The 27616-nt window shown below is 46.6% G+C and overlaps 1 protein-coding gene across 10 annotated transcripts in view; it reads right to left on the reverse strand.

Annotated features, from left to right (window-relative positions):
• Window positions 1–27616, reverse strand: part of LOC147634908 (dolichyl-diphosphooligosaccharide--protein glycosyltransferase subunit 2-like) — a 62660-nt gene that overhangs the window by 21745 nt on the left and 13299 nt on the right. For all 10 annotated transcript variants that reach the window (XR_015266818.1, XR_015266817.1, XR_015266816.1 and 7 more), the window contains 9 exons: window positions 18308–18372; window positions 18159–18213; window positions 17771–17901; window positions 17548–17663; window positions 17335–17404; window positions 4137–4235; window positions 3714–3803; window positions 3468–3607; window positions 3092–3203 (listed from right to left, as the gene is read on the reverse strand). Coding sequence is in view for 6 of the 10 variants with exons in the window: in XM_086804151.1 (XP_086660277.1) it covers window positions 3092–3203; window positions 3468–3607; window positions 3714–3803; window positions 4137–4235; window positions 17335–17404; window positions 17548–17663; window positions 17771–17901; window positions 18159–18213; window positions 18308–18372 (878 nt within the window). In the remaining 4 variants the exon portion in view is untranslated. The remainder of the gene's footprint in view (window positions 1–3091; window positions 3204–3467; window positions 3608–3713; window positions 3804–4136; window positions 4236–17334; window positions 17405–17547; window positions 17664–17770; window positions 17902–18158; window positions 18214–18307; window positions 18373–27616) is intronic.

Consider the following 27616-nt stretch of genomic DNA (forward strand, 5'->3'; position numbering starts at 1 on the left):
CAGAGATCACTTCATGAGTATCACTGATGATGGATTTATAGAGAGGCCTAGATACATGGAGGGCTTTTTACCACACGGCTCCCGAGTGGCTATTGGTCAGCTCAGAGTTTCATCACACCGATTGGAGATTGAGACTGGCAGAGCAGCACGGATCCCCCGAGAGGAGAGGGTATGCAGATTGTGCAGAGAGGAGGTGGAGAGTGAGGAGCATTATGTATGCAGATGCAGAGCATATACAGCCATCAGAGAGAGATATCCCATTTTATTCAGAGAGCCACATTCCCTACGCCAGATCTTTGAGACAGCAGACCAGCGCATACTGGGGAGATACATTCTAGACATACAGCGCCACAGAGAGACATTATTACAGGCTCAGACAGCTCCAGAGGGGGGGCGACAGACACAGATTACTACATTTTTTCAGAGATCCATACCCCTCCCAGCCCCTACACGGCAGGGAATTACTCTCCAGAGAGCAGAGACACTTAGAGCCCGCAGGAGACAGAGGACACCTGGCTTTCGGACACCACGCCTATACCAGAGAGAGATGACAGAGATCAGAGCTCAGTTTCACAGAGAGGGTGCGGAGCGACTGGCTCGCTTCAGAGCACACCCAGGCATGTTCTTCAGGGAGCTGTGGACACCCCCTTCACTGATGTATACCATTTTATACCCCCAGTATGGTACAGGATGGAGCTAGCTAGGTTGCATATCATGATTGTATACTCCATGCATATAGCTTTGCATTCTCCTAGTAATAGAGCTCCATCCCCTGCACACCCAGATTCAGCTTTTTTATTCAGTACTTTTTCATTTTGTTGGGATGACAGAGGATAACCCCATACAGGTACTCCGATTTGTCTCATAGGCCGAGTTCGGTCTTTTGGAAGACGTTAATAAAATCTTTCTTTCTTTCTTTCTTTCTTTCTTTCTCTCTCTCTTGTAGGAGGTAGTTTGCCACAAAGAGTGGCTACCCATGGAGGGAACCACCCATCCCCAGTTTGTTCTTTGCCTCTTATGAGGATTATGAGCATGTACATTTGGCCCTCGGGCTGCTGATTTTTAACTAAAAGAAGAATCTCTTTCCCAGAAAGAAAAAAAACTTATGTATCCTTGCATATCTTACAGAAAATATAAAGCTTGCGTGTTTTGGATCTTACTTACTGCAATTGGTGACTAGGTTGAAAACCATACATAGGCATGAATGTGTTGAATCCTGCAGCCAAACGCCTATTGCTATTGTACGTGAATTCCAACTATGGAAGATACCTTTCCCACTCAGACTACCGTTTTAAAACATAATCCCTTAGCATATCTTCCAAGGTTTGATTCGTTCATTTACTCCGACCATCCATCTGTGAATAATCTGAGAAAGACATACTTAGCTTAGTCTCAAGCTTGGCAAATATAGCTTGCCAAAATCCTTCAGTGAACTTTGAACCTCAAATCACTGACTATTTCCTCAGGTAATCTATACAGCCTGTATAACTGATCCAGAAACGTGTTGGGAATCGGGATGAACCTAGCCATCTTGATCAGTCTATCAAGTATCACCCACATAGCATCGTGTCCTTAATTTGCTCGGGGTAACCCAATAATAAAGTCCATTGAGATACTTTGCCACTTGGATTAGCTGCCTCTGACATGTCCTCTTTTAATGGTGGGTTCACACAGCCATGCGCCCCCCCTTCTGCTGGTCTGTACACGCGAGCTACTCCATGCTTTTTCTTGCGCACAGCCCTTCCTGGCCGACTCAAAGGCTTTACCTTCCATCATGCCACATATGGGTGTACTATCTGTTCTCCTTGCATTTCATGGCACGAATACCCTCAAACCCCAGAATCCATAGGGTTCTTAAACTTGTCAAGCCCAATGTAAGGTCTCAAGTACCCAAACCCAAGGATATTCTGACATAGAACCCACTAAGGATCATCAAGACTTAACGCTCACCACCCAGACATAGAGTCCATCCAAACTCACCCCCAAGCTGGAGGCCATAGCTACATCCAAGGCCCCGCTCTCCAGACACAGTAAGACTAGGCATACAATACTAGAAACACCCCGAGGGTGTCCCCACGTTGTGTGGTCCCAATGGACCAGTCAGACTTGATCATGTCTCAGAACGGAGCCTAGGGCTTGTTTATATAGACCTCTGGCCAATAACTTTAGGCTAGGCCTAATAATAACTAGTAATCTATTATTGACGATCATGTCTCAAAACGGAGCCTAGGGCCTGTTTATATAGACCTCTAGCCAATCACTTTAGCCTAGGCCTAATAATAGCTAGTAATCTATTACTGACTATAACTATAGCCCCCCCTTATAAGCCCTAACCCAAATGGGGTTATCTCCTAATCTTGGGTTAATCTAACCCTGGTTGACCTGTGGATGTAACAGGCACGCAAGAGAAAGGAAAGGGGAGGGGGGAAGAGGACAACCTTGCTTTACCCCAAATCATTCACACTCGTTGTGAAAGTCCCTGCTCTGTGGGTACACCACCAGTAACCTGCTCATACAGTGCGATTGTGGCCCTGTGGCCCAAATGACCTCATCTTCCACCTCTAACTGTCTCAGCCAACCAATCAATCTGGCATATGGGACCATATAAAACGCCTTGCGAAGCGAAAATCCACAAAGCAGTCATATAACTTGTTACTTATCTGCTCAATGATGGCCCAAATTGTAAAGATACAGTCCAATGTGGAGTGATCTCACCACAAGCCTGCCTGGTTCATGACACAGTTGCCCAATCACTAAGATGTGCCTCTGCTGCCAACCCAAATATCTTTCTCTTGAGATGAGCTACCATAATGGTTGAGTAGTTTTGTGGGTTCATGGGGTCCCCTGCCTTGTGAACGGTATTTGAGTTCAGGTTTGGGGAAGGCCTTGGCAAATGCACTCATTGAAAAAAAGAGAGAAAAAACATAAGTTGAAAACTAAGTAAAATTCTATTTCGGTTGATAGCCAAAATCCCAATAAAATTATATGCCCCTCTTTTACATAGGCATGTCAAAAATGCAACATCCAACCTCCTGAACGGATATGCACAGGTTTTTGACCCCAAGCCACCATTTTGGGAAAAGCAAAGCACCTGATGTGGCTGGAATGGTTCCTTGAGAGGGGAGAGGACATCCAATGAAAAATGCAGTTTCTGAAGATGGGTTGCAAAGAGGGAAACCACCTCCTTGGTTGATGTATCCCACCTGTTGTAATATGGGCCACACACCAAGTTAGATCCAAACTTGATAAAGAACCACCACATGTTCTTCCAATTACGACAACTTAGGGTCTTTACACATTACTGCAGCCCACGTAAAAAGATCAGGCTCTACCGGATGGGTAGCAAAAGCAAAACCATTGCCAAGAAACCTTGCCCATCCATAAGCTTGTCCCCCCCGCCACAGCCATCCAGAAAAAGTATGTAAATAGCCTTAGTCACATGACAGCAGCCAAAAAATCAACCATACCTTTTCATGAAATCTGGGCTCCCCGTGTCACTATCAAGCACACCTACTTCCACGTTCACAATAGAAGCCACACCAGTAACTACAACTGGCCTACTAGAAAGTCCACCAACAACATATCTGCCTTCTTCTAATGGCTTGACCTGCACACACAACCCACCATTTAACATACACCACAGAGAGACTAGCAATTGATTGCCTGAAGAGCAGTTAAAAGCAGACATCCCACTTTGGATTCAAATCTCTTACCTCGAACATGAAATTGTATGTACCCAAATCAACATTATTGTTGACCAAATCTAATCTGTGAATAAAATTGTTCTCATCTGATTCAAGCACCTGAAAAAAATATTATCCACAATTTGGAATCTAAAAAGAATATCTCTCTCTCTCTCTCTCTCTCTCTCTCTCTCTCTCTCTCTCTCACACACACACACACACACACAAAGCATATATAAAATAAATCTGAGGATCTTTTAAAAATGTATTCCTTACAAGGAGGCCATGCCGTATTCCATCAAACTTTTAGAGAGGAGTGTCAAACACACTCCCACGGATCATTATTAGAAATCATCCCTACTTACCCATGTGCTAACAAAAAAACTTACAACTTGACTTCAATCTTCATCAAATAAAGAATGCTAGAAAGGTTGAGGTTAGGATGAGGCATACCAGATTTGTCAAAAATGGCTTTTTCTGGCCTGCTCTAGTTGCTTTGCTTAAAGTGACTGTTGCCTTGATTGGTGACCCCAGGACGGTCGTGATTGAAACCTGATCACCAGATCAAAACGTGAGCATCAATCCATCATTTTCTTGGTGCTAAGGTAAGGTTTGTGATCCACATTTCCAAAAAGATTTTAAAAAAAGAAGACTTCCTGGATGACAATGAGGCAGCTGTAGCCATACAGACATCAGTAGATCAAAAGGAACTAACAAGGGGAGCTGATGGGTGTTCAAAGATGGATTGCCCTATTTTTTCAATCATAGCTACCAAGAATTGAAATTCCATTTCCGTACTTAGTCTGGACTACAGTATCACTAAATTGGCTAATCACCTGCCTGAATATCACCAGTTTGGATATTTATCTTCGTGAACCCCATGATTATTGAGAGTCATTTCAAACTTCCAGGTCGGTTTTACACCGAGGATTGAGACAACACACATAAAGTGCTTAAAAGATGGAAGATTTTCCAAACTAGCGTTAAACTATTCATTAGCATGTTGCTTGGCATATGCTTTGCACATGTGAACTTATTTTCCAGCGTGAACATTGCTTGAATCTCCATGAGACCGGGACACCTTGGGATCCCGTGGACACGTGTACATAAATTTGTTCTCGAGTCTAACATAGTGTATTTTACGTGTTTTGTAGAAGGTAGGTATTGGTTTAGGTCCAATGTAAAGGTTTTATAGCTATGTGAATGGTTCAAGTTCACACTACATTGAAAACCTGGGGACAAATAATAAAAAGGGCAGACAACTTAGAAAAAGGGCATCCCTTCATCAATGAAGTGTAGGCCATCTCAAACTTCCACCATGTGTGTGGGCATGAGCAAACTCCCACAAGATGTGGTAAAACCCATCAGCATGAATAGAAAGAGCTGAAGGTGCGGGGGCAAGGTTGTATGTAGAACACTTGTGCCTATGTTCTAGGGTTTTCCCCAGAGAGAGAGAGAGAGAGAGAGAGAGAGAGAGAGGAGAATGCGGCAAAATCACACATACAGCACACACACAAGTCCTAAACTACTACTCTATATTATGTACAAGAAAGAGTAATTGTCACTGAAGCATCAAAATACAAGTCTGAGCGCCCCCAAATAAAAAATATACAGGTTGTTGTTGCTGAGCAGCCTCAAAAATAAAAAATACAGGTTGCTAAGCCCCCATCAAAATACAATTTGCTAAGCGCCCCCCCCCCCCCCCCCCCCCCCCCCCCCCCTTCCTCCTCCAAAAAAAAAAAATGACGTGGCCCTAATGATGTGGCGAAGGTGATGTGCCACTGACACATGGCAGGATAGCAGCACAAGGTCACCTTGCAAGCTTGGAATGATGCGACTAGTTTTTGGAAAGCAAAAGATTAAAATCTTTTTAAATACTAACAAGAGAAGAGCTTTTATTATTAAAAAGATGCTTTTTGGACTATAAGTGAGTTTTAAAGTGCTTTTCTCAAGTGCTTTTGGGCAAGAACTATAAATTCAGCTATTCTCCCATTGTTGAGACATGTAAAAAGACAAAAAGAACTCTCTAGCTCTAAGAATTTGTACTCAAGACTCCTCCATCTAATATAACTCGGAGGGGGGGGGAGGGCAAGGCTGTTTCGACCCCTAGTGTGGTGTCCTCTCTCTCTACTCTCTCTCTCTCTCTCTCCTTTGTTTATTTTCAGATTTTCTCAAGGTTTTACGCGTAAAATTGTTGTAACCTAAGTATCCGTGCCACAGCCCTTACAAAGGCCCGTTTCAGTGGTATTAGAGCGAAGGTTATATCTATCTCCTACGAGAGAGATAACGATCTTTACACGTAGTGCTTTTTGCTTTTTCTTCAAGCAATGGGAAGCACTCACCACCAAGAAGAGGACCAAGCTGATAGAATGTGCAGCAGAAGAAGGGAAAGTGGAAACACAGGAGACAGAGAGAGAGAGAGAGTGAGAGAGAGAGAGATGGAGAGGAAACACAGGTGAGAACATGCTCTCAATATCATCACCAAAAGGAATACATGTCCCGAGCAAGAGGGGAGAACCTCGTATGTGAGGAGGGACTGCAGCTAGACAAGCTAGGCAAGCAATGAAATGTGAGGGAGGCATGCCGGCTATATATACACCTACATGAAGGCAACTGACTGGAGCTAAAAGTACCTCCACAACTGGCAAAAATACCCAGGACCATAAATGGGGAATAAATATGGGTAAAATATATGTGAGGGGTGACCAGCCCCTCTGACTAACATGGTCAGCCCTAGAGGCTAAAATAGGACACCAAATAGGAAGCCAGCAAGTAGGGGATGATGTCTAACACCCCCTCTCAGCGCCGGATGCTGAGCAAACTCCAAGAAGCTAGAGACGCCGTCCTCGATCAAAGATGAAAGACTGCAGAAACAGGTACCGAGAAAGCTCAACAAGCAATCTCCTCAACAGCTCAGCTACAAAAGCAACAGAACAAGTTGCCACGTACACCGCTCCTATGGAAGAAAACAACCATATAGGCTGTGACGTGTTGTTCCAAATAATGGTTCTAAACCCAAGTGTACGAACACTCCCCAAAGTCGAATGTCGTGTATCCAACCTCGAGCAGGTATGAAAAACCTCATAACCAACCAAGATCAGATCTTGTATATAATCAATCCTGGGAGACGCAAACTGCTCGTCAATCACTAGAACCCTCAAAAATAGAGTCAATCTGCTCCAACTCTATACCAAGAGTAGCCAAATGTTGTATAAAAACATGCTCTGAAAAGGTTAGCATCGCAAGATGTAAAGACTCTGTAGAAAAGATGGGGTCCATCAGCTCAAACTCCATAACATGAGTTGCCCAATGATGTACATAAGTACACACCACTGAGGTGGGCATCGCAAGATGAAAGGACTCCACATCCCCCTCTGAAAAAAGAAATCGTCGGACTGGTACAAGCCCAACCTGATTCTGATCCAAATCCAAAAAACTCTGGAAGTACCACTGTGCCCTGTTAGCAACCACAGATCCAAAGCATCCCACTGGGTCCAAAAAACCATCCTCCAAAACAACAAGCCTACAGAACTGGCAGGGGAAGGGACATCAGAAGCATCATAAAGAGATGCAGGGATAGACTCCTCACAATGAGAAAGGGAAGCATGAATATAAACTACAGTGGTAACAAAGTCCTCAAAAGCATCACAGATAGCAGAAGACTGTTCCAGAAGTAGAACCAGATCCCAAGAATCAACAACAAAGAAAGGATCCATGTGAAAGGATCACACCGCAAGGGCAAAACACCCTCCTTGTTCTGCAAATACTGCAAAGAACACAAGCTCAGACAAAATAAACTCTGCTCAGGATCTCTGAAAAGATCATTGCTCTCCTCCAAAAAACTATAAACTCCTGTCACAGAAGAAAGCCTCCACAAAAACAAAAACAGCTCCCGAAACTGATCCTCAAGTGAAGTAGCTGGAGAAAGGCCCCCTCTGAGTGTAGAAAACTCCTATGGGAAGCAAAACGCAACCAAAACACTACTATCCAACAAAAAATAGCACTCCACCGCCACAACAGAAGGCAAGGAACATGTAGAAACCGGGAAACCGTGTAGGCCAGGAACAAAACACAGGTATAGATGCTCCAAAATCAGCAAAACACTAACTGAAATCTGAAATTCAGAATCCTCCTCAAGTACCAAACTGCCTCCAAAGCCACAATCCAAACAAGAAACCCCCTCTGCAAGTGATTTGTGTCCACTAGAGAAGAAAACGCAGCCAAACAAGGGCTACAAACCTGAAAATTCAGGTCAACCAGTGTCCACACCTCCTATGAGGAAAAACGCTGAAGAGAAGGTACCTTTGGGTCCAACAGATGAAGCCCAAGTGAAGGTAGAGCTACCAGCAAGATCGGTTCAGAAAAATGCAGCAACCATGGCTGCAAATCTGAAAATGCAGAGGTATAAGGGGCTGTAGAATAGGCTGAATATGGAAACATTGAAGACTCAGATCAAGAACTGCTGCAGAGAACAATCAGGGGGTGGGAGGGATGGCACAAGATAACCAAAAAGGATAGGCAAAAGGGAGCCCAGAGAGCTCCAAGATCAGGGCTGGGAAAGCAAGCCCAAACAGGCCAAAAAAAGCAGCCTGTTTGGGACAGCTATGTTGCTGTCCAGTCCTGAAGAAAAAAAATGCCTGAGAACCCCTGGAAGGTGCCACCAAGAAGGACAGGTATGTTGTCCAGAAAAACACCCTTGTCATGTTGCCAAGAAGCTGCAAACTGACGCCCTGAAGAGAGGAAACTGCAACCCACTGAATGGGTATCAATCAGCCCTTGAAGAAACGCAAGCTTGAACACAAATACGCAGATCTGTCCATGGGCGGAAAAATGCAGATATGAAGAGGTAGAGGAGGGAGCATCCAACGTTGAAAATCACCTACGCTCTGATACCATCATAGAATGTGCAACGGAAGAAGGGAAAGTGGAAACACAGGAGAGAGAGTGAGAGAGAGAGATGGAGAGGAAAAACAGGTGAGAACCTGCTCTCAATATCATCACCAAAAGGAATACATGTCCCGAGCAAGAGGGGAGAACCTCGTATGTGAGGGCCTGCAGCTAGACAAGCTAGGCAAGTAATGAAATATGAGGGAGGCATGCCGGCAATATATACACCTACATGAAGGCAGCTGACTGGAGCTAAAAGTACCTCCACGACTGGGAAAAATACCCAGGACCATAAATGGGGAATAAATATGGGTAAAATATATGTGAGGGGTGACCAGCCCCTCTGACTAATATGGTCAGCCCTAGAGGCTAAAATAGGACACCAAATAGGAAGCCGGCAAGTAGGGGATGATGTCTAACACAAGCCACCAAAAATGGAAAGCAAACCCAAGAACCCACATGGTCAAAGAAACTATGACCAATTTGGACACTATTCTCCAAGATCCCGACTTGATGAGAATTTTTGAGCAACTATCTAAGAAGATCAAGCAAATGAAGAAAGGGAGTGAACAACCAACACAGGAGGATGCGGCTGAAAATCTGAGATCTCCCTCAAAGAGATCACCCAGTCCTCCACATTCTCGTGGAAGGAAGAGGAGCTCATCGTGGGAAAAGTCGACATGGTCAAAAAAGGTCTAGGAGTCCATCTTCTTCATCAAGCCTTTCATCTTCCTCATCTTCTTCTTCCCCTTCTAGGTCACCCTCTCCACGGCATGGAAAGAAAGGGAAGAAAGGTAAGCACAAAGCTAAGGAGTTCAAAGGAGGAAGGACAGTGCGGTTTACACCGTATGATGGAGCTTATGGTTACACAGCCAAGCCCTCACTTTTATCCGCCAACTTGATATTGCTCTTGGTACCGAAAACTATTCGGAGTCATCCAAAATTCGCATGGCTAGTTTACATCTTACAGAGACAGCCAATGCATGGTAGGGTGCACTCATGGTTGAGGAAACATCTCCCAAGGAATGGAAAGACTTCAAAAAGCAGTTTTATGCTCAGTTTTTACCTAAGAAGTTTGAAGATGATGTGCAACTTGCATGGGAAAGATTGCGGATGCAAACAGGTGAGACAGAGCCTTTGGCCAACATTTCCTCTAGCTATTGTTGTTTGAGCTCTGTCATCTCGGGAAGACATGTCCGATACGGGGCACAAGAAGGGGCTCTGCACCAGGAATGATATTAGTATGGTGATCCTCAGGTCGTGACGGAGGTAACTCCTCGAGCAAATCAGCACTGAAAAAGTGCCCATTCTCATCCAAAATGCGATGTCTATCTGCCACCAAATTCTCCAAGTCGTCTCACTGAATAGCCCAGACATATACCATACATGTATGACCACCCTTGCTACTACAACAAGGCCTTTGTGAGATTGTAAGGACTCCCCAATCACCTCTAAGGAGGTGAAGGAAGTATCCTAGAAAGTCAACCTGTGCTCCTTGTGATAGACCACGCCCACATGATCATACATGCTGACCGAGAACCTAGTGGATGCTCCCAGACCGGGGTAAATAAAGAGCAATTGTGGTACTAGTGGGAGTGGGAGTGGGAGGGGATGTAGATGGTGCCAGTGTCATAGATACTATCACAACAAACAAACTGTCCTTCTCCTTGGACTTCTCCTTGCCCTTACCATTCAACTTCCTTGTGTTCTTCGGATAATCTCAGAATCACAATAAAAGCATTGTCCAACAGCCATCTTGAAGCGACGCTCTTCAAGGGTGAGGCGAATCACCAAGGCTCCCCCAATTGCCTTGTCCTTATCATCCTTGGCCTTGGACTAGCTACCCTTGTCTTTACCTTTCTTTTGCCCCTATTGTTGAGTCCCAAACTTGGAACTCTCCCCCATCTTGAGGATTGTAACAAGACCAACCGCATCTGAAAGATCCCGGTGCCGATGTGCACAAACACTTGCATGCAAAGATTGTTTCAAACCATCCACAAATCGCTCAGCTTGCTCCAACCGCAGACTATCCTTGGGAGCATGAGCAAAAGCTTCCAAAATCAAGCGAGATAGTCGATTGTCGATTCTGCCATGTTTTTGCACAAACGCTCCCACAGTTTCTTCAATTCACGCTAGTAATCTACAAGAATAAACTGCTTCAAGACCACCTTTTGCGGCAGTCATCCCAGGCTCCAGCCACGGAGTGCTGCCCAAGATGGTCTTCCCACCAAAAGAAAAACAAAGCCATGCGCACCAAATGGAGCCGAAAAATATATGAACCACTCCTTGTTGCCAACATGGCAGCCATCTCATGGGTCCAATTGGTGACGACTTCTCCGTCCATCTTCTGGTTGAACTTGGGAGGCTTCAGAAGCTTCAATAATTGAGCTCGCTCCTCGTGAGGCATGGAAGAACTACTCAGCAAACCAGTAGTCCCTTGACGTCGAGCCAGTGAAGGCAAGCGAAAACTAACCGAAGAATTCAACAGAGAGGGACTCTGCAAAGGAGACCGCCGGGTGAAGTTAGCGGCGTCTCTCCTATCGACTACGTGCAAGTGTAGAATGACTCCTAGACTAGGAGCGAAGCTCATCCAATACATCCTTGCTTGCATCCAACGGAGTGAAAAATCCTCCTCCATAAAGTTTTGCTACTTTGTGCTCAGAATCATCCAACACTCGCTCCAAAGCACAGGCCCTTGTAGATACCAAATCCGTAGGTGCTCGAGGTGCCGACTCCATCATGTCGAGATGGACAGATATAGCCTCCATTTTAGCCACATGTGTGTCCATGGATGCCTTCATGCGCAATGAGAAGCATATCAGTGAGTTGTGAATCCATGATAAATCAAGTGATCAAGGACCAAGTGAGAGATTTCAGCCCTACACGATGAGATAAGGGTTTGGTGGAGCCAGGCTTAGTTCCGTACGTCGTACGGATCTATCCGTACGTACGAATCGTACCGTACGGATCCGTACGATCAGGTACGAATTTCGCCTGTTTCTGCCCGTTGGAAGTAGCCGTTTTCTGCCCGTTTTTTGGCCGTTTTCTGCCCGTTTTTTTGGTCGTTTTCCTTTCATCTCTCTTGAGTCCTTCTATAAAAGCCTCAAGGACCAAGCCTCTCCTCCATCTACTCCAAGCCTCTCCTCCACCACCCTCCATCTACTCCAAGCCTCAAGGACCAAGCCTCTACTCCAAGCCTCTCCTCCACCCTCCTCCACCCTCCTCCAAGCTCCTTCCATCCCACTTGAGCCTCTACTCCAAGTTCTCTTCCTCCAAGCTCTTCCCATACTTCATCTTCTCTACGCTCTCTCCTCTACTCCACGCTTTAGCCCTTCTCTTATCCATCATGCCTCGGGAGAAGCATGAGGCTTTTGATTTGCATTGCCTCAATGTGGAGAAGGACACCAAGAAGTCCAACTCCCATCATTGGACATGCCGATATTGCGGCAAGTCATACACCAGTGGAACAACAAGGCTTCTCCAGCACCTTTCAAACCGGGCAAAAGGCAAAGGGTGGTGGAACGTGAAGGGGTGCAACCCTCTCTCCACCAAGTCACGGGTAGTGTGAGAGGTTCGGTTGCATTCCTTAAGGAGCGGCAACGCCTTGCGGAGATAGAGATTGCTCGCACCATTATTGAATGCAATCTTGCCTTCAATGTACTCCAAAAGGAGCAATGGAAGAAGATGGTGAAGGCGATTGCAAATGTGGACCCATGTGAGGGGTGGACGGGGGTCTCTTACACGGCTATGCGCACGAGGAAGATTGATGAAGAGAAGGAGAGAATTGATCGAGCCCTTGACCCGATTCGAGCCGCATGGACGAAGTATGGATGTTCTATTCTCACAGATGGATGGAGTGATCAAAGGAAGCATGGCATTATCAACATCCTTGTGTCTTGCCCGCTTGGCACATACTTCTTGCGTGCGGTGGGAGAAGGGGGAGAAAGACTACCGGGAGTTTCATCTACCGCCATATTAGGCAAGCGATCATAGAGGTAAGCATTATTTTACTTAAGTGTGGCTGATTTTGTCATTTGTGCAAAGCCGTCAACTCATATGATTTATCTACCATGTAGGTTGGGGCTCAAAACGTGGTGCAAGTCATCACCGACAATGCATCAAATTGTCGACGCATGGGCCGCTTGCTTGAGGAGGAATTCCCCACCATTGTGTGGACTCCATGTGCGAGTCATTGCATTGACTTACTCATGGAGGATGTGGCGAAGCTCGGCTGGGTGAAGAGGATTGTGCAACAAGCTACATCTATTGTCAACTTCTTCATGCTAAAGGTGAAGGTGCTTGCTATGTTTCGTAAGCATAGCAGGCTTGACTTGAAGAAGCCATCGGCCACCCGCTTTGCCTACATGTGGCTGGTTTTGGAGCGTCTATACGATGTGAGGCCCGCCCTTCGCCAGACAGTTGTTTCCACCATGTGGAACGAATGGGATGAGCACGTCACTGAAGAGGCCAAAGCCATGCAACGCTTTTGCCTAGAGGAGAGATTTTGGGCTAGAGTCCGAGCAATTGTCATTGCTATGACTCCATTCTATAGGCTCTTGCGGATGACAGATTGCGAGGGGTCCACCATGGGCCTTCTTGTCCACTTCTTTAGAGCTGCCCTTGTGGAGTTGGAGGCTTGCACAGACATTACATCTGAGGAGCGAGCACAAATCATGGAGATTGCAAAGAAGAGATGGAGGTGGATGCACAAACCAATCCACGGGTTTGCAGCATTGGTACATCTAGCCTACAAGTCTCCAGTAGTTTGCACCGATAGGGAGCTTCGACAAGATCGGGATGCATATATGCTTCGAGCTGTGCCAGTTGATGAGCACAATGCCTTTCTAGAGGAGTTGGGCTGCTATGTTGATCAGAGAGGTCAAACCTCCTTTTCGTCTCCCACTTGCTGGAGGAGGGAGTCACTTGTGAAGCCCCTTTTTTGGTGGGACAATTTTGGGTATGGACTAGAGCATCTCCAACCCATAGCCTTAAGGGTCCTAGCCCAGGATTGTTCTACGGGTGCATGTGAGAGGAACTGGAGTTCCTATTCTCTCATACACATGAGGATACGCAATCGACTGAGCACACGACAGTTGGAGCGGTTGGTCTACTGCCGCACTAACTTGCGCATGATGCAGGGCATTCTCAGTATGGGTAGTCCCAAGCAAGTAAGTGACAAGTCTAGACTCTAACTTGTCATGACTCATAACTTTTAAGTTTTGTGTACACTGTACAGACTCTAACTTTTGTGCCTTAATGTGTAGGTCAATGTTGACACTTTCACGTTGACGAGTGAAAACTTTGCAAGTGTCAATCAACAACCTGATGAGGAGGAGGAGGCAATCTTCATGGAGCTCTATAGTGAGCTTGTGGCAGCAGATACTCACAGCACCAGGAGTCAGCATGGACGGGGCCGAGCAGTTGGAGTTAATAGGCCTCTGCCTTCGACATCGGCAAAGGGTGGCCTTCGCACATATGTGAGGCGGGGATCCTCGAGCTCCAATCCCCGCCTTCATGATGATATTCCATTGCCCCCTCATGATGATACCCCACTGCCTAGAGAGCCCTTGTTTGATGATGATGGCAACCTACTTAGCGAGAATGATCCCCAAAGTGTCTCGTCCACCTTCGAAGAGTCCTCTTCAGAGAACTCTCTTGATGGACACTCTAGTAGTGATCATGTTGATGATCATGCAGATGTTGATGATGATGTAGACTTTTGATATGTTATAGCTCTCTAGGCATTGGGCATCTATCTCCTTCTAGCCCATCGATGATGTATTGTAGTATGTAGTATCATGTATGTACGCATGTTGGCGGTCGCCCATGCCATGAGTTTTTGGCCTATCCTTTTGTAGCAATTTTGTACTCTAATGGCATGATGACATTATGTTCATGGTTCTACTATTTTGTAACTTCTTGTCTACAATTTTTAAGTTTAGAAAGTATTTTTTTTAAAACGTACTAATATCGTACCGTACCTCAAAAAATTTTAAGGTACCAATTAGTACCATATTTTATCGTACCGTACCGTATCGTACCTTTCGTACTAACTAACCATGGGTGGAGCATAGAAGCACAACATACCCCAACTAACCCAAGTGCAATGAAATTTTCACTTTCCCCAAACCCAAACTTGTGCACTCTTGGAATCTAAGTGCTCTTCTACCCTGTCCAAGCAATCAACGCACACGGGTGCCTAAAAAGAAAAAAAAATTGCAAGTTCCTTAGGCTCTGATACCAACTTTAGAACACTTGTGCCTATGTGCTAGGGTTTTCCACAGATAGAAAGGAGAGTGTGGCCGAATCACACATACAGCACACACAAGAGTCCTAAACTGTTGCTCTCTATTATGTACAAGAAAGAAGTACAAGATGTGGCTAGAAATGAAGATGTCAAGTCAGAGCCCTGTAACAACCTACTGACCTACTGTACAGTCCTTGCTAGCACTTCACCTATAGAGAAACGCTCTATGAAGTCTTGAGGAAAGCAAATGAATATGACGACTCGGCTACCCACCCACACACACACACACACACACACATATATATATATGCACCAATGCTCCTAGTCGGCAAGTAGTATTGTTGTCAACCACATGTACCCAACTGCCACGTTGTCAAGGCCACGTCATCAATGCCACATCATCATTGCCATGGCATCACAGCCATGTGTCGCATGCAATGTACAACCCTGCATGTCACCTGCTATCTGATGTTCGGATGTGCCTTGCATACTTGTAGGTGTCCCATTGTCTCTTGTGAGTACACCTACAACTCACCCATGTGCCTCCGCTGCACATTTAAAAGAATGCTGCACCTTCAAGAGGAGCAGACGACTCTTACCACACTGCGAGGAAACACCTACTTCTTTGACAAGAATATTTCAAAAATTTGCCTTATTGGATTTGCTGGAACTTTCTCTCAGTTTTCCTGTCACTGGGTGGGATGTAAGAACCATGGCCAAAGCCTTTTGTGCACTCTTGCTGAAAAGCGAGATGAGCCCCCATCTTTGTCTTGCAGTAAAACAATGGGATTGTGAGTTTGGGTCCCACCCGGCGTGTTTGGGGATTTTCTTCTTTGCCTTCTTATTCAAATCCAAGACAACCGAATTAGAACCAGATTTGTAATCAAAATCAGATTCATAAAGATTCCTCTTTTTTCTTTTTCTTGCTCTTCTTGGGAGCATCCAAGGAAAGACCCAAAATGCACTCCATCCGAGAAGCCGTTGCCACAACCTCATCAAAAGGTTGATGTGTTGTATCCACTGGTGCCCACTGCCAAGGAATGTTTAGCTCACTTCCTCAACCCTCTTAAAAAATATTTTGCCAGCAAGGTATCTGCTGCTGAGTTGAGGTATTGATATGGTGAATGAACCACCAGTGAGTAAAGAAGAAAAATTCCACCTCAACACCTAGTTCCAATAACTCCGAAGCACCCAATTCCAAAAACTCACTTAGTGTCAGCAGCAACCGCCTTGCAAACTGCCGCCGCGTGCCTATCTATTGGTTGTTGCTAGCAGTTCAAAAAGAATGGGTGGATTAGTAACATGCACAATCTCCAACCCCGGATGCAGGATGTCCTCGTCCTCCATTACAAACACCTACAGACACACCAACTTGCATAATGCAGCTTAATATTACCACAAAAGGTGAAGTTCATCCCACATGGTTTCAAGATTATCCACCTCCTTTTTGGTTTCTAAACAAAAAGGGATACCACTACGCAATAAGAAAACCAAACTTTGCAAGGAGGTATTCCATATCGTGAAGTATGGACCTCGCAAATATCCAGAACAACTAGAAAAATAAGTAGCCAACTGTACGGCAAAATAATGAGAGGGATTATGGTCCAGGTATTCTAGGACAAAACCCATCACCCTCAAGAACCCATTCTCAATGGGGAAGATCCTTGAGAGGGTCTGTACTTCATATAACCTATAAATCCTTGGACTCAATAAGATTCTGTACAACAGTCCGTTTGGCTAAAAAAGGATAATCCCATTACCAGACAAGATCCATGCTAAAAGAAAATACCCCATACCGGGTATGACATCCTGTAATTCGATCGCAGTAGGGTCACCAGAAGTGTTGGTGAATAACCAGCACAGTGATTTTAATGTCTCAATAAACCAAGATTAACCTAATAAAAAGACAACTGCAAAGACATATTGGATACACATTGATTACCAAACTGCTTGGGAGTAAGTTGAGACTCTAGGTTGGCACTGAAGGAAGTTAGAACCACTAACCAAAGAACTCATAGACATATTTGTATTGCATTGCTCAAAGATAAGCGCTTAGCATAGAGCGGTACATGAGAATATATAATGAAAAGGAAGGTAACTGCTAATAGAACAGTGAGTTGCATGCCATGTCTGTTAGCATCTCAGGCGGTTATAAGTATTACTAGTATTATTAAAGTACTATTCCTAAGCTAACTAAGGGCAGATTGGGTGTAAAAGTCTTTAAAAATGACACTAAAACTAATATTAGTTAGATTTTACCTCTTTTGCGCACTTGTATAGAGGTTAGAGTAGCTTCTCACAGCTTCAAATTAAATTGAACAGCATTACTACCCTCCTTGCCCCCTTTCACATACCTATCCTTAACACGTACATTCACCTCTCAAATATTCATATCCACAAACACTCATACACAACCCACCAATCCCCACTCCCTTCCCTCTCTATCTACCAAACAATTTTTCCTTTCTCAAGAGAGTATGTTATCTTTCACAGATAGAGATAGTCTGATCAAGAAACCTCGAGCATGTCTTTCGCTGTCAAAGAAAGTACTGATGGAGAAACAGACAGCACCAAGGGTACTGCAAAGCTGACCAAGAAAACAGAAAGACGTGCAAATGCATCAAAAATTATGAAAAAATGAGCAATATATAGTATAGTTTAAACAGCTAAGCAGGATCCAAAGCTGTGTGAGGATGGGTAAATGTTGCTTTAAACTCCAAGCTTTATCACCTGTTTGATTCAAGTGCACTTAGAGCATCCAATACATGAAATGCGTCAGTGCGGCTCCCAGATATGCCAGCACTCAGAAAAAAGTTTGCGATTCCAACAATTTTATCTGCAGAAATCTTTGTGCACACCAATAAAGTTGAAAAATAAAATGAAAACTAGTAGTAAACCATTTTAATCTTTCAGATTTTGATAATTGCAGAGGCTGCATAGAAAATCGGGGCACCTTAAATTGTCCCGGCACAACCGCAGCAAATGCAGTGACACCTTTAACTACATAGGACGTAGCTGCCAGAGGACCATCCGCACCACTGAGCGCATCCACACTCTTTTCACCAAAAAATTGTGTGCCATCCTCTGTCGAAATGTCAGGGATAAGAAATGAAGACCTTCTATACTCATTTGTGGCATCATTAAGCTTAAAAGAGTGATACAAACTCTGTATGCAAAAAGACTGACGAGATTACTTAACCTCAAAACAGTGAACATAATTTGTGTTTGTGTTCGTGTTCGTGTTCGTGTTCGTGTTCGTGTTCGTGTTCGTGTTCGTGTGCGTGCGCGTGCGCGCGCGTGTGATCAGGAAGAATGAACCCTTTTGATTGAGAAACATGTACCATATTTCTCAATAGATTCGAACAGCTTGATTGCTGCACTTTTGATAGATCCAATCTGCACAAATCCATAACAGAAATTTACAACAAAAGATCATTGTGATCCATTTGACACAACAAAACACATTTCGAGGGGAAAAATGGGTACTTACCATTGATGCATCAATGGCAGGACCTGCTATGCTTATCAAACCTGCAAGTGTCTCCATTGCAGCTCCTGTAAACTCGAGAAAAAATTATATCAATATCCAAAATATAAGAAAACCCTATCAGAACTTTTCATGATGAATCTTATAATACACTCCGCATATCAGCAATTTCTTTTCTCATACAGACATACTTGCAATTGCACTAACACACGCGTGCATGTGCATGTATGTGCCGCTTCTCTCTCTCTCTCTCTCTCTCTCTCTCTCTCTCTCTCTCTCTCTCTCTCTCTCTCTCTCTCGCATATCTCACTCTACACAGGATCATTTGTTGATCACATGTACTGTCAGATGTTTTCATTTTACTTTTTCTTTCAGTTTTCCATGGGTCAATATATCCATGGTACCATTGTTTTACTTTTGGTCTCATAGGCCCTTGGGGTCTTCCGTAGGCGTTAATATAACTCTCTCTCTCTCTCTCTCTCTCTCTCTCTCTCTCTCTCTCTCTCTCTCTCTCTCTCTCTCTCTCTCTCTCTCTCCATTGGGTACCATGTTGCAACGCCCTATGCGAGATATTCTTGGCTGATGCAAGAGCTTGCGGCTTTGTTTGTTTTTTTTTAACGGAGATTTTCTTTTAATTTTACTCTCAGTACCATGATGACATATTCCATGGAATGATGTAACATTTTGGTCTCATAGGTAATTTTGGCCTTCTGAAGACATTAATACAACTCTCTCTCTCTCTCTCTGCCTGCCTGCGCCCCCCCTCCCGCTGCCTGCCTGTGCCCCCCTTCGCTCTCTCCCCCGCTGCCTGCCCTTCGCCCCCCCCCTCCTGCTGCCTACCTGTGCCCCCCCCCCCCCCCCCCCCCCCCCCCCCCCCCCCACGTTGCCTGCCCTTCGTTCTCTCTCTGCCCTCCCCCCGCCTCTCTCTCCTGCGCATCTCTCCCTCCCCTCCCTCCCACCTGTGCGCCCTCTTGCCCGCCTGCACCCCGCCCTTTGTCCCCTCCATCTCTCTCTCTCTCCTGAAGGTCAGCACCATGTTGAGACCAACCCTGGTCTGCTGAAGTAACAGTCACAGCCCACAAGGATTAACGACAAAAGAAACGTCATGGAGGCACAAATGGAAAAGCTCGAAAAGATGCTGAAGGATTTGAAGAAAACCACGGACAGCAACCTCAACACTGTCCAGAAGAACCTCCTCGATCGCATTGCTGAGCTGGAGACCGAGGCAGAAACATGGAAGAAAGAAAAGGAAACAATGCAGGAGGAGATTGCCCAGCTTAAAGGCGAAGTAGCTTCACTGTGTTAACGCCCAGAAGAAGGGGAAATCCTCAAGGCAGACAAAGAAGCCATGAAGGAGGAGCTCACCCAGACGATTACCAAAACCCTGGAGGGCAAGATGGAAGCAGTAAGAGAAGGATGGGTGGAAGTGGTCAAGAAAAACATTAAGAAAGAAGTACAAGAGGACACACACATGGTCCAATCCACACTAGATGAAGAGAAGATGAGGAGAATCCGTCGCCTGAACATACGCGTGACAGGTATTCCAGAGATAGAGGGGTGCACCCGAGGCGGACGGCCGAAACTTATGCATAAAATTAGGCCATGTGGAGGATGCACCACTTCCATTCACCAAGATATGGACGACAGCCCCACCCAAGGACCCCACCCAAAGTAAAGCCCTAGTGCTACAGTTCGCAGACGAAGTGAGCAGGCAAACCTTCATGAGACAGAGAGTTATTCTGAGAAACCTACCAGGGGACCCCATCTACTTTGATGATGACCTAACTTGGATGCAGAGACAACATAGGAAATCATGCATGCCACAAATTAAAGCAGCACGTGCTGAAGGGAAAAAGGCACATTACAGAGACGGCCATGTATACATAGAGGGCAAGATGGTGGCATAGCGCCATATGGCCTATGGGAACAGGAAATTATCAAGAAGCACAAGGAAGCAGTTTGGAACTGCAATGGGGCTCTATGGACACATCCAGGCAGACTAGAGGAGGTTATGGAGAACCGGGACATCATGTTTCTGACAGACACACATGAAAGCCTAGAGAGGCTTACCACGGGTAGCAGGGTAACCAGTGGGAATCAGTGTATAGACAAGGGATGCGACAGGGCACTTCCAGAGGCTCAGGTGGGATCGCTATACTATTCAGACAAGCACTACACCAGCGTATCAGGGTGGTGTCGAGAGACCCAGAGGCACGCTACATGTGGATTGCCTACAGCTCTCAAAGGTGAGAACAGTTTACTTGGCAACATGCTACTTCCCGCCGAAGGGGTCGAGATTCAACACAGGTCACACGGAGGACCAGATTGGAGGAGAGGAGAGAGGGGCCCTTCCTAGTGAGTCTCCATACGCCACTCTATCCGCAGATATCCTACACTATTCGACCATGGGGGAGGTTCTCCTGATGGGGGACTTCAATGCACGCACACAGAATCGACAGTGTGAATCATTCGACTTCACAGATCCCCTCATCCTACAGGCACTAGACGATGTAGATGCAGGGACCATGAAGATGTCAAAGGACAGTGGGCCAGACAGTACAAGTTATGGGTAACACCTTCTGGACCTGGGAGCTAGACACCATCTCGTTATTTATAACGGGATGTCACAATGGCCAGAATCGGGAAGACTCACATGTTTCCCATCATCAGGAAGCAGCAACACTGTGGACTACATATTGGGCTCGCGGGAGAGCACAGACCTGATAGACTCTTTCACTATCCCTACATGCCCCATTGGTGCGGACCATACTTATTTGGCTTTTTCTCTTAGGAGCTCTCTTGATCTGCCACCCCCGACCACTCAGGCATCTCGTACCATCTTCCACTTTACCCGGGAGCTTGCAGACGTTTATGATTCAAAAGTACATGATGGCCTCTTTGGTATGGACCCTACAGCACCCATCGATGTACTGATGGCCCAACTTTCACACATACTGCACACAGCAGCTAGCCACAGCTTTCCACACCATCTCCAGACAGGGAAGCCACCTAGATCCGGGGACATGCCCCAGAATAGATGGTATGATAATGAGTGCAGAGAGCTTCATCGACATCTCCAAGCCCAGATAGCAAAAAGGGAAATAACACAGCAGCAGGCCAGTAGAAGGTTTCCTCTTTAACAGGGCTCTGGTAGAAGGTTTCCTGGCTGAGTGGACAATGCACACTATTGTACCAATCCACAAAGCTGGGGACATGTTGGACCCCGGTAATTACAGGACTATCATGATTGGTCATACCTTGGCCAAACTCTATGGGGCTATCCAGGAGGCAGAATTGAGCGCACATGCTGAGAGGGAGGGGCTTCGTGCCCCTGGTCAGGCAAGTTTTCGGCGAGCCTTCTCTACTATTGATCACATTTTCACCCTGAGATGCCTGATTGACCAAACTCGGGCACGGAGACAGAGACTCTATTGCTGTTTTGTGGACTTCCGCAAAGCCTTCGACACAGTCCCGAGAGAGCGCCTCTTCCACCACTTACAGACACTGGGCATACCCCCCGACATGATGTGCGGGATTTACAGATTATATGAGCAAGTGTTTGGACGAGTTAGATGCCCAGGGGGACTATCAGATATGATTGCCAGCACCATTGGTGTGAAGCAGGGCTGCCCTCTCTCCCCGACACTCTTTGGCTTATACATCGACGAGGTAGCAGACTACATCATACACGGAGGAGGCTCTGGGATTGACATCTCAGGTACGACTGTACACATTCTATTATATGCTGATGATATCATTCTTGTGTCGGATACTCGGACAGGGCATCTACAGGCCCTGGATACTTTCTGTGCGGAGCGAGGACTCACAATGAACCTTGGGAAAACCAAGGTTATGGTCTTTCATACATCAGCAACAACAGTCAGATGCCAGACTATCCTTACACTATCCCGGGGACAGGTAGAGGTGGTGGGCTCATATGTATACCTTGGGGTCACATTTACCAGCTCATCAGGGAGATTCTCTATGGCACAGGCAGCCAGAGACAAAGTGACACGAGGGTACGCAGCACTAGCAATTTTGGAACGCCAGTGTCACCAGGCACACTTCCACGAGCCCCGTACTAAGGGGTGGCTATTTGATACACTAGTTACTCCAGCATTCAGCATTGATGTATGCAACAGCAGTATGGGCACCAGGTTTGGCTACATCCTCATGGACACAGATAGAGCGCCCTCAGATTTTGATGCTCTCACGGATGATCCGCAGCAAACCTTCAGTACCACATGATATCCTTCGAGCCGAGTTTGCTGTACCACCTATGTTAGTAGAGGCCATGTTCCAGACTATATCTTTTATACACAGGATGCGGGAGCTCCCACTAAATCAGGTATCTCGGGCTGCTTTTGAGGCATCCAGACAGCTTGCTAAGGAGGGACATACCTGGTCATGGTACTCCCAGGTGGTACAGTGGATATCATCACACAGGATTGATATTGACAGATTACCACCCTTACAGTATGACCTAGCTGCACCACACAGACGCCTCTCTCAGACAGAGAGGAACAGAGTCATGAGACGTGACATTTGGCAGGGCCACATACAGGAGACTTGACTATCTCCCAGTCAACCACTCCCGACGAAGATGCTCTACTATACAGAAACCACTTCTTGAGCACCTCCACAGACGGCTTCATCCAGCGAACACGATACTTGGAGGTCCACTTATCACATGGAGCCAGAGTAGCCATTGGGCGACTAAGGGTCTCATCACACCAACTAGAGATCGAGACTGGGAGAGCAGCACACATCCCTCGGGCAGAGCGCATTTGCAGATTATGCCAGACGGGGGTGGAGACAGAGGAGCATTTTGTTTGCCAGTGTGGTGCTTTGCAGGAGATCAGGGCATGCTATCCTGAGGTTTTTAGAGGGACCACATCACTTAGACAGATCTGGGAGAGATCGGACCAGAGACAGCTAGGCAGACTACTACTAGCACTACAGAGACACAGGGAGATCTTACTTCAGACACCCACATATCATAGCGGAGGAAGACAGTCCCAGTTGACTGACTTCTTCCAGAGATTGGCACCAGTAGCCCAGCCACACACATCGGGAGTGACATCTCAGCGAGCGGAGGAGATTCGAGCTAGGCGATGACCCATACTAGCTGGCTACCAGACACCACGGCTACACCACAGAGAGATCGCGGTCATCCGGTCTCGACACCAACAGGAGGTCCAGGAGCAGCTGGCACATTTTCGCCCTAATCCAGGACGCATGCTCCAGACATTTACGGCATCCTCAAATCGGATGTATGACATATTGTACCCAGACTATGGGACTGGATGGAGTTACGAGTAGATAACATCTCATACTTGTATCACCCCTTCAGCATATAGAGATGCATTGGTAGCCCTAGTACTCCATCCACACCCTCTCATTTTTGTACACCACTATTGAGTCCCCTATGGTCGTGTTGTCATACTTGTACATTTTATTCTCACTCCACATTTTCCTCTTGATAACTGGAGGAACATCATTGTACTACTTGTTTGTCTCATAGGCCAATTTTGGCCTTTTGCAGACGTTAATATATCTTTCTTTCTTTCTTTCTTTCTTTCTTTCTCTCTCAACCTCAACCTCAACCTCAACCTCAACCTCAACCTCAACTGGTGGGATGAGAGAGAGAGAGACAAACCCCATGCTCGATATCCTTGATGGCCCCCTTCCCCCACCGGGGGGTTAGCTCCATAGGTTGTATGATGAAGATGGTCCCACTTTATATCATATGGCTCGGATTTGACAATCCCAGCTCATAGCTCGTATTTGTTTTCTTTTGTACCATGATGAGATTATATGGACACTATTGTATCACTTTTGGTCTCATGCCGTTGGGTCTTTTGAAGACATTTAATATAACTCTCTCTCTCTCTCAGACAGCTCCAGAGGGGGGGCGACAGACACAGATTACTACATTTTTTCAGAGATCCATACCCCTCCCAGCCCCTACACGGCAAGGAATTACTCTCCAGAGAGCAGAGACACTTAGAGCCCGCAGGAGACAGAGGACACCTCGCTTTCGGACACCACGCCTATACCAGAGAGAGATGACAGAGATCAGAGCTCAGTTTCACAGAGAGGGTGCGGAGCGACTAGCTCGCTTCAAAGCACACCCAGGCATGTTCTTCAGGGAGCTGTGGACACCCCCTTCACTGATGTATACCATTTTATACCCCCAGTATGGTACAGGATGGAGCTAGCTAGGTTGCATATCATGATTGTATACTCCATGCATATAGCTTTGCATTCTCCTAGTAATAGAGCTCCATCCCCTGCACACCCAGATTCAGCTTTTTTATTCAGTACTTTTTCATTTTGTTGGGATGACAGAGGATACCCCATACATGTACTCCGATTTGTCTCATAGGCCGAGTTCGGTCTTTTGGAAGACGTTAATAAAATCTCTCTCTCTCTCTCTCTCTCTCTCTCTCTCTCTCTCTCTCTCTCTCTCTCTCTCATCTGGAGAAAGATGTGCAATTGGCCAAATACGCACCTCATCCCACCACTTGAGAGTGGAGACAACCAGATATGGGCCAGGGACCGATGCACACCAAAGGATAGGATGTGTCAGCTTTGTCATACAGAGGCCACGACGGAGGAGCACTACATATGCCGATGTCCGGTATTCTATGAGATCAGGGGGAGGTTCCAATGCCTCTTCCGAGACGGGTTTGGACCACTCTCCAAGATCATAGACTTCTCGGATCAAAGATGCATAGGGCTCTTCCTTCCAGAGCTTTGTAGACACAAGGGGTCACCATCGCGGCCCAGACCATTAGCGTCTACCCGAGAACCAACACAAAGAGCTCTCACTGATTTCTTCCAAACCCAAGCTCCAAGGGTAGACCCACCCACCCTACCTCGACCCTAGGCTGATGTAGGAGCCCGACCCAGAGAGAAATGACGTTGGACAGAGCCACCAAGGTATACAGAGGTCGACGACCTCGACCAAGAGGCCCCCGCCCATGCCCGTGCCATCAGACGAGGATTAGAGCCATCATCTTACACCATCACAAGACTTCCTCACGCTGGCTCAACTTTACAACTCTAAGTGCCATGTTGTGGAGCCCCATACAGGATATCTTAGGATGATATGCGAGACCTATGCTCTTCGTACATGGATCAACCCTAGCATCTCACCTTTAGTAACCTTTTACTCCTCTTATCGTTGTTCCACATGGTGAAACGACAAAGGATTAGATTTTCCATAAGGCTGATCCTACACCTTATCCTAGTTTCTCTTTCCCTTAGTGTCACATGCACTCTGCCATAGTCACAGGGGACGGAGGGGACGGACCCTTGGAATGGGGGGATGCCGTCCCGGGAACACTCTGGGACGGGGACGGACGGGGACGGACGGACGTCCCCAGCTGGGTGTCCCTCACAAGGGATGGCGTTCCGGGGACGGATCCAAGAGGGGACGGTTGCATGGGAACGCCTGCAGGTTACTGTTTGGGCAATGGTCACATTTTTGACCTTTTCTTTTGGCCGTTTGGGAGGGGCTTTTCATGGGCCTTTAGCCTTGGCCCATAGGCCTTGAGCCTTTGAGCATAGTCACAGGGGACGGCGGGGACGGTGCCTAGGAACGCGGGGACGCCGACACGGGACGACGCAGGGACGGGGACGGACGGGGACGGACGGACGTCCCCTGACTGGCGTTTCAAACCGGGGACGGCGCAGGGGACGGCGCGGGGACGGGGGACGGCTGTCGGGGATTTTCTGGCCGTTGCGCTTGCCTGCCGCGTGCCTGCCACTGTAGCCGTTATGGCTGTTGGGCTTGGGCTCTACTAGCCGTTTATGGCTGTTGCCAGTTGGGCCTTGGCCCTCTCTCTCTCTTGCCTATCTATATAAGAGCCCACCTCTACAAGGCTACAAGCTGCCACACACAAGTTCATTGCTCATTGCTCAAGCTTCTTGAATCTTCTCAAGTTCTCTCGAGTCTCTTCCAACTTCCAAGTTCCAAGCTCTAGGGCCTAGGCTCTCACCTCTCCCTCAAGCCTCTTGAGTCTTGACTCTTCCAACTTCCAAGCCTCTAGGCTCTCTCTCTCTCTCTCTCTCTCTCTCTCTCTCTCATTCCTCAAGGCTCTCTCTCTCTCTCTCTCTCTCTCTCTCTCTCTCTCTCTCACACGACAGTTGGCATCACAGGGAGACGGATCATGTTGGTATGCACAGATGACAGCTTGGTTCCAACTGCATGGCTTTAGTATGGACAGGCTACCTCCATTTCAGTACTCCCTGGATGCACCCTCCCTCTCTCTCACACGGGCAGAGATTACCAGACTTATCAGGCAAGACTTGACTCAGCTGGACACTAGGAGGACATGGATACAGCCGACACACGAGCTTGGTACGAAGATGGCTTTCTATAGAGATCATCTTCTCCAGCTCACGGAGGATGGGTTTGTGATTAGACCCAGCTACATGGATACTCATCTTTCTCATGGGGTACGGTGTGCTATTGGTCAGATGCGCACATCCTCACACCAGCTAGAGATTGAGACTGGCAGATTCAGAGGAGTACCAGCTGAGGCCAGGATTTGTCAGCTATGCCAGATGGAGCCAGAGACAGAGTTACATTACATATGTCACTGTCCAGTATATTATGAGATACGAGGTCGTTTTCACTGCCTGTTCAGAGAGGGCTTTGGACCACTTTCTAGAGTCATGAGATACCAGGATCAGAGATGCCTCGGATTGTACTTGCTGGAGCTGCGTAGACATAGAGAGGGTCTCCTGAGAGGGAGGGGATCAGAGAGGGAGAGACACCTACAGAGGCAGATTACAGACTTCTTTCGACCAGAGATTGAGCAGTCAGGTCAGCAGGCATTGCAGCTAGCCCCAGAGTACAGCCGCACCAGAGGTACACTGATTGATCGGGCTATAGAGCTGGGGCGGTCCAGGCGCCCCAAGATGAGAGGCCCATCTCGACACCGGCGGAGACTACAACAGAGGATCAGGATCATACTAGCACGGCATGGGAGACGTCCAGTCAGAGTACTCACCATGGAGGACATTGAGGATATCCGCCATCGACCGATGAGAGACATCTTTGGATAGTGATGTGTATGATGCTTACCTTTGTTGCTGGAGTTTTCCTCCTAGATGTTATCCATTAGGCGTTCCTGGTACCGTACTTTTCCTCATAGTTGTTTCAGTTTCAGTTAGTTGTTTAGTTGTTTTTAGCTTTCCTTACACAGACATTGTATCAGATCCACCAATTGTTGTAACCTTTTTGGTCTCATAGGTCATTTTGGCCTTTTGAAGACGTTAATATATCATTTCATTTCATTT

This window comes from Cibotium barometz, chromosome 10 (genome assembly GCF_041138505.1).
Source record: "Cibotium barometz isolate CiBa-2024 chromosome 10, ASM4113850v1, whole genome shotgun sequence".
Lineage (NCBI taxonomy): Eukaryota > Viridiplantae > Streptophyta > Polypodiopsida > Cyatheales > Cibotiaceae > Cibotium > Cibotium barometz.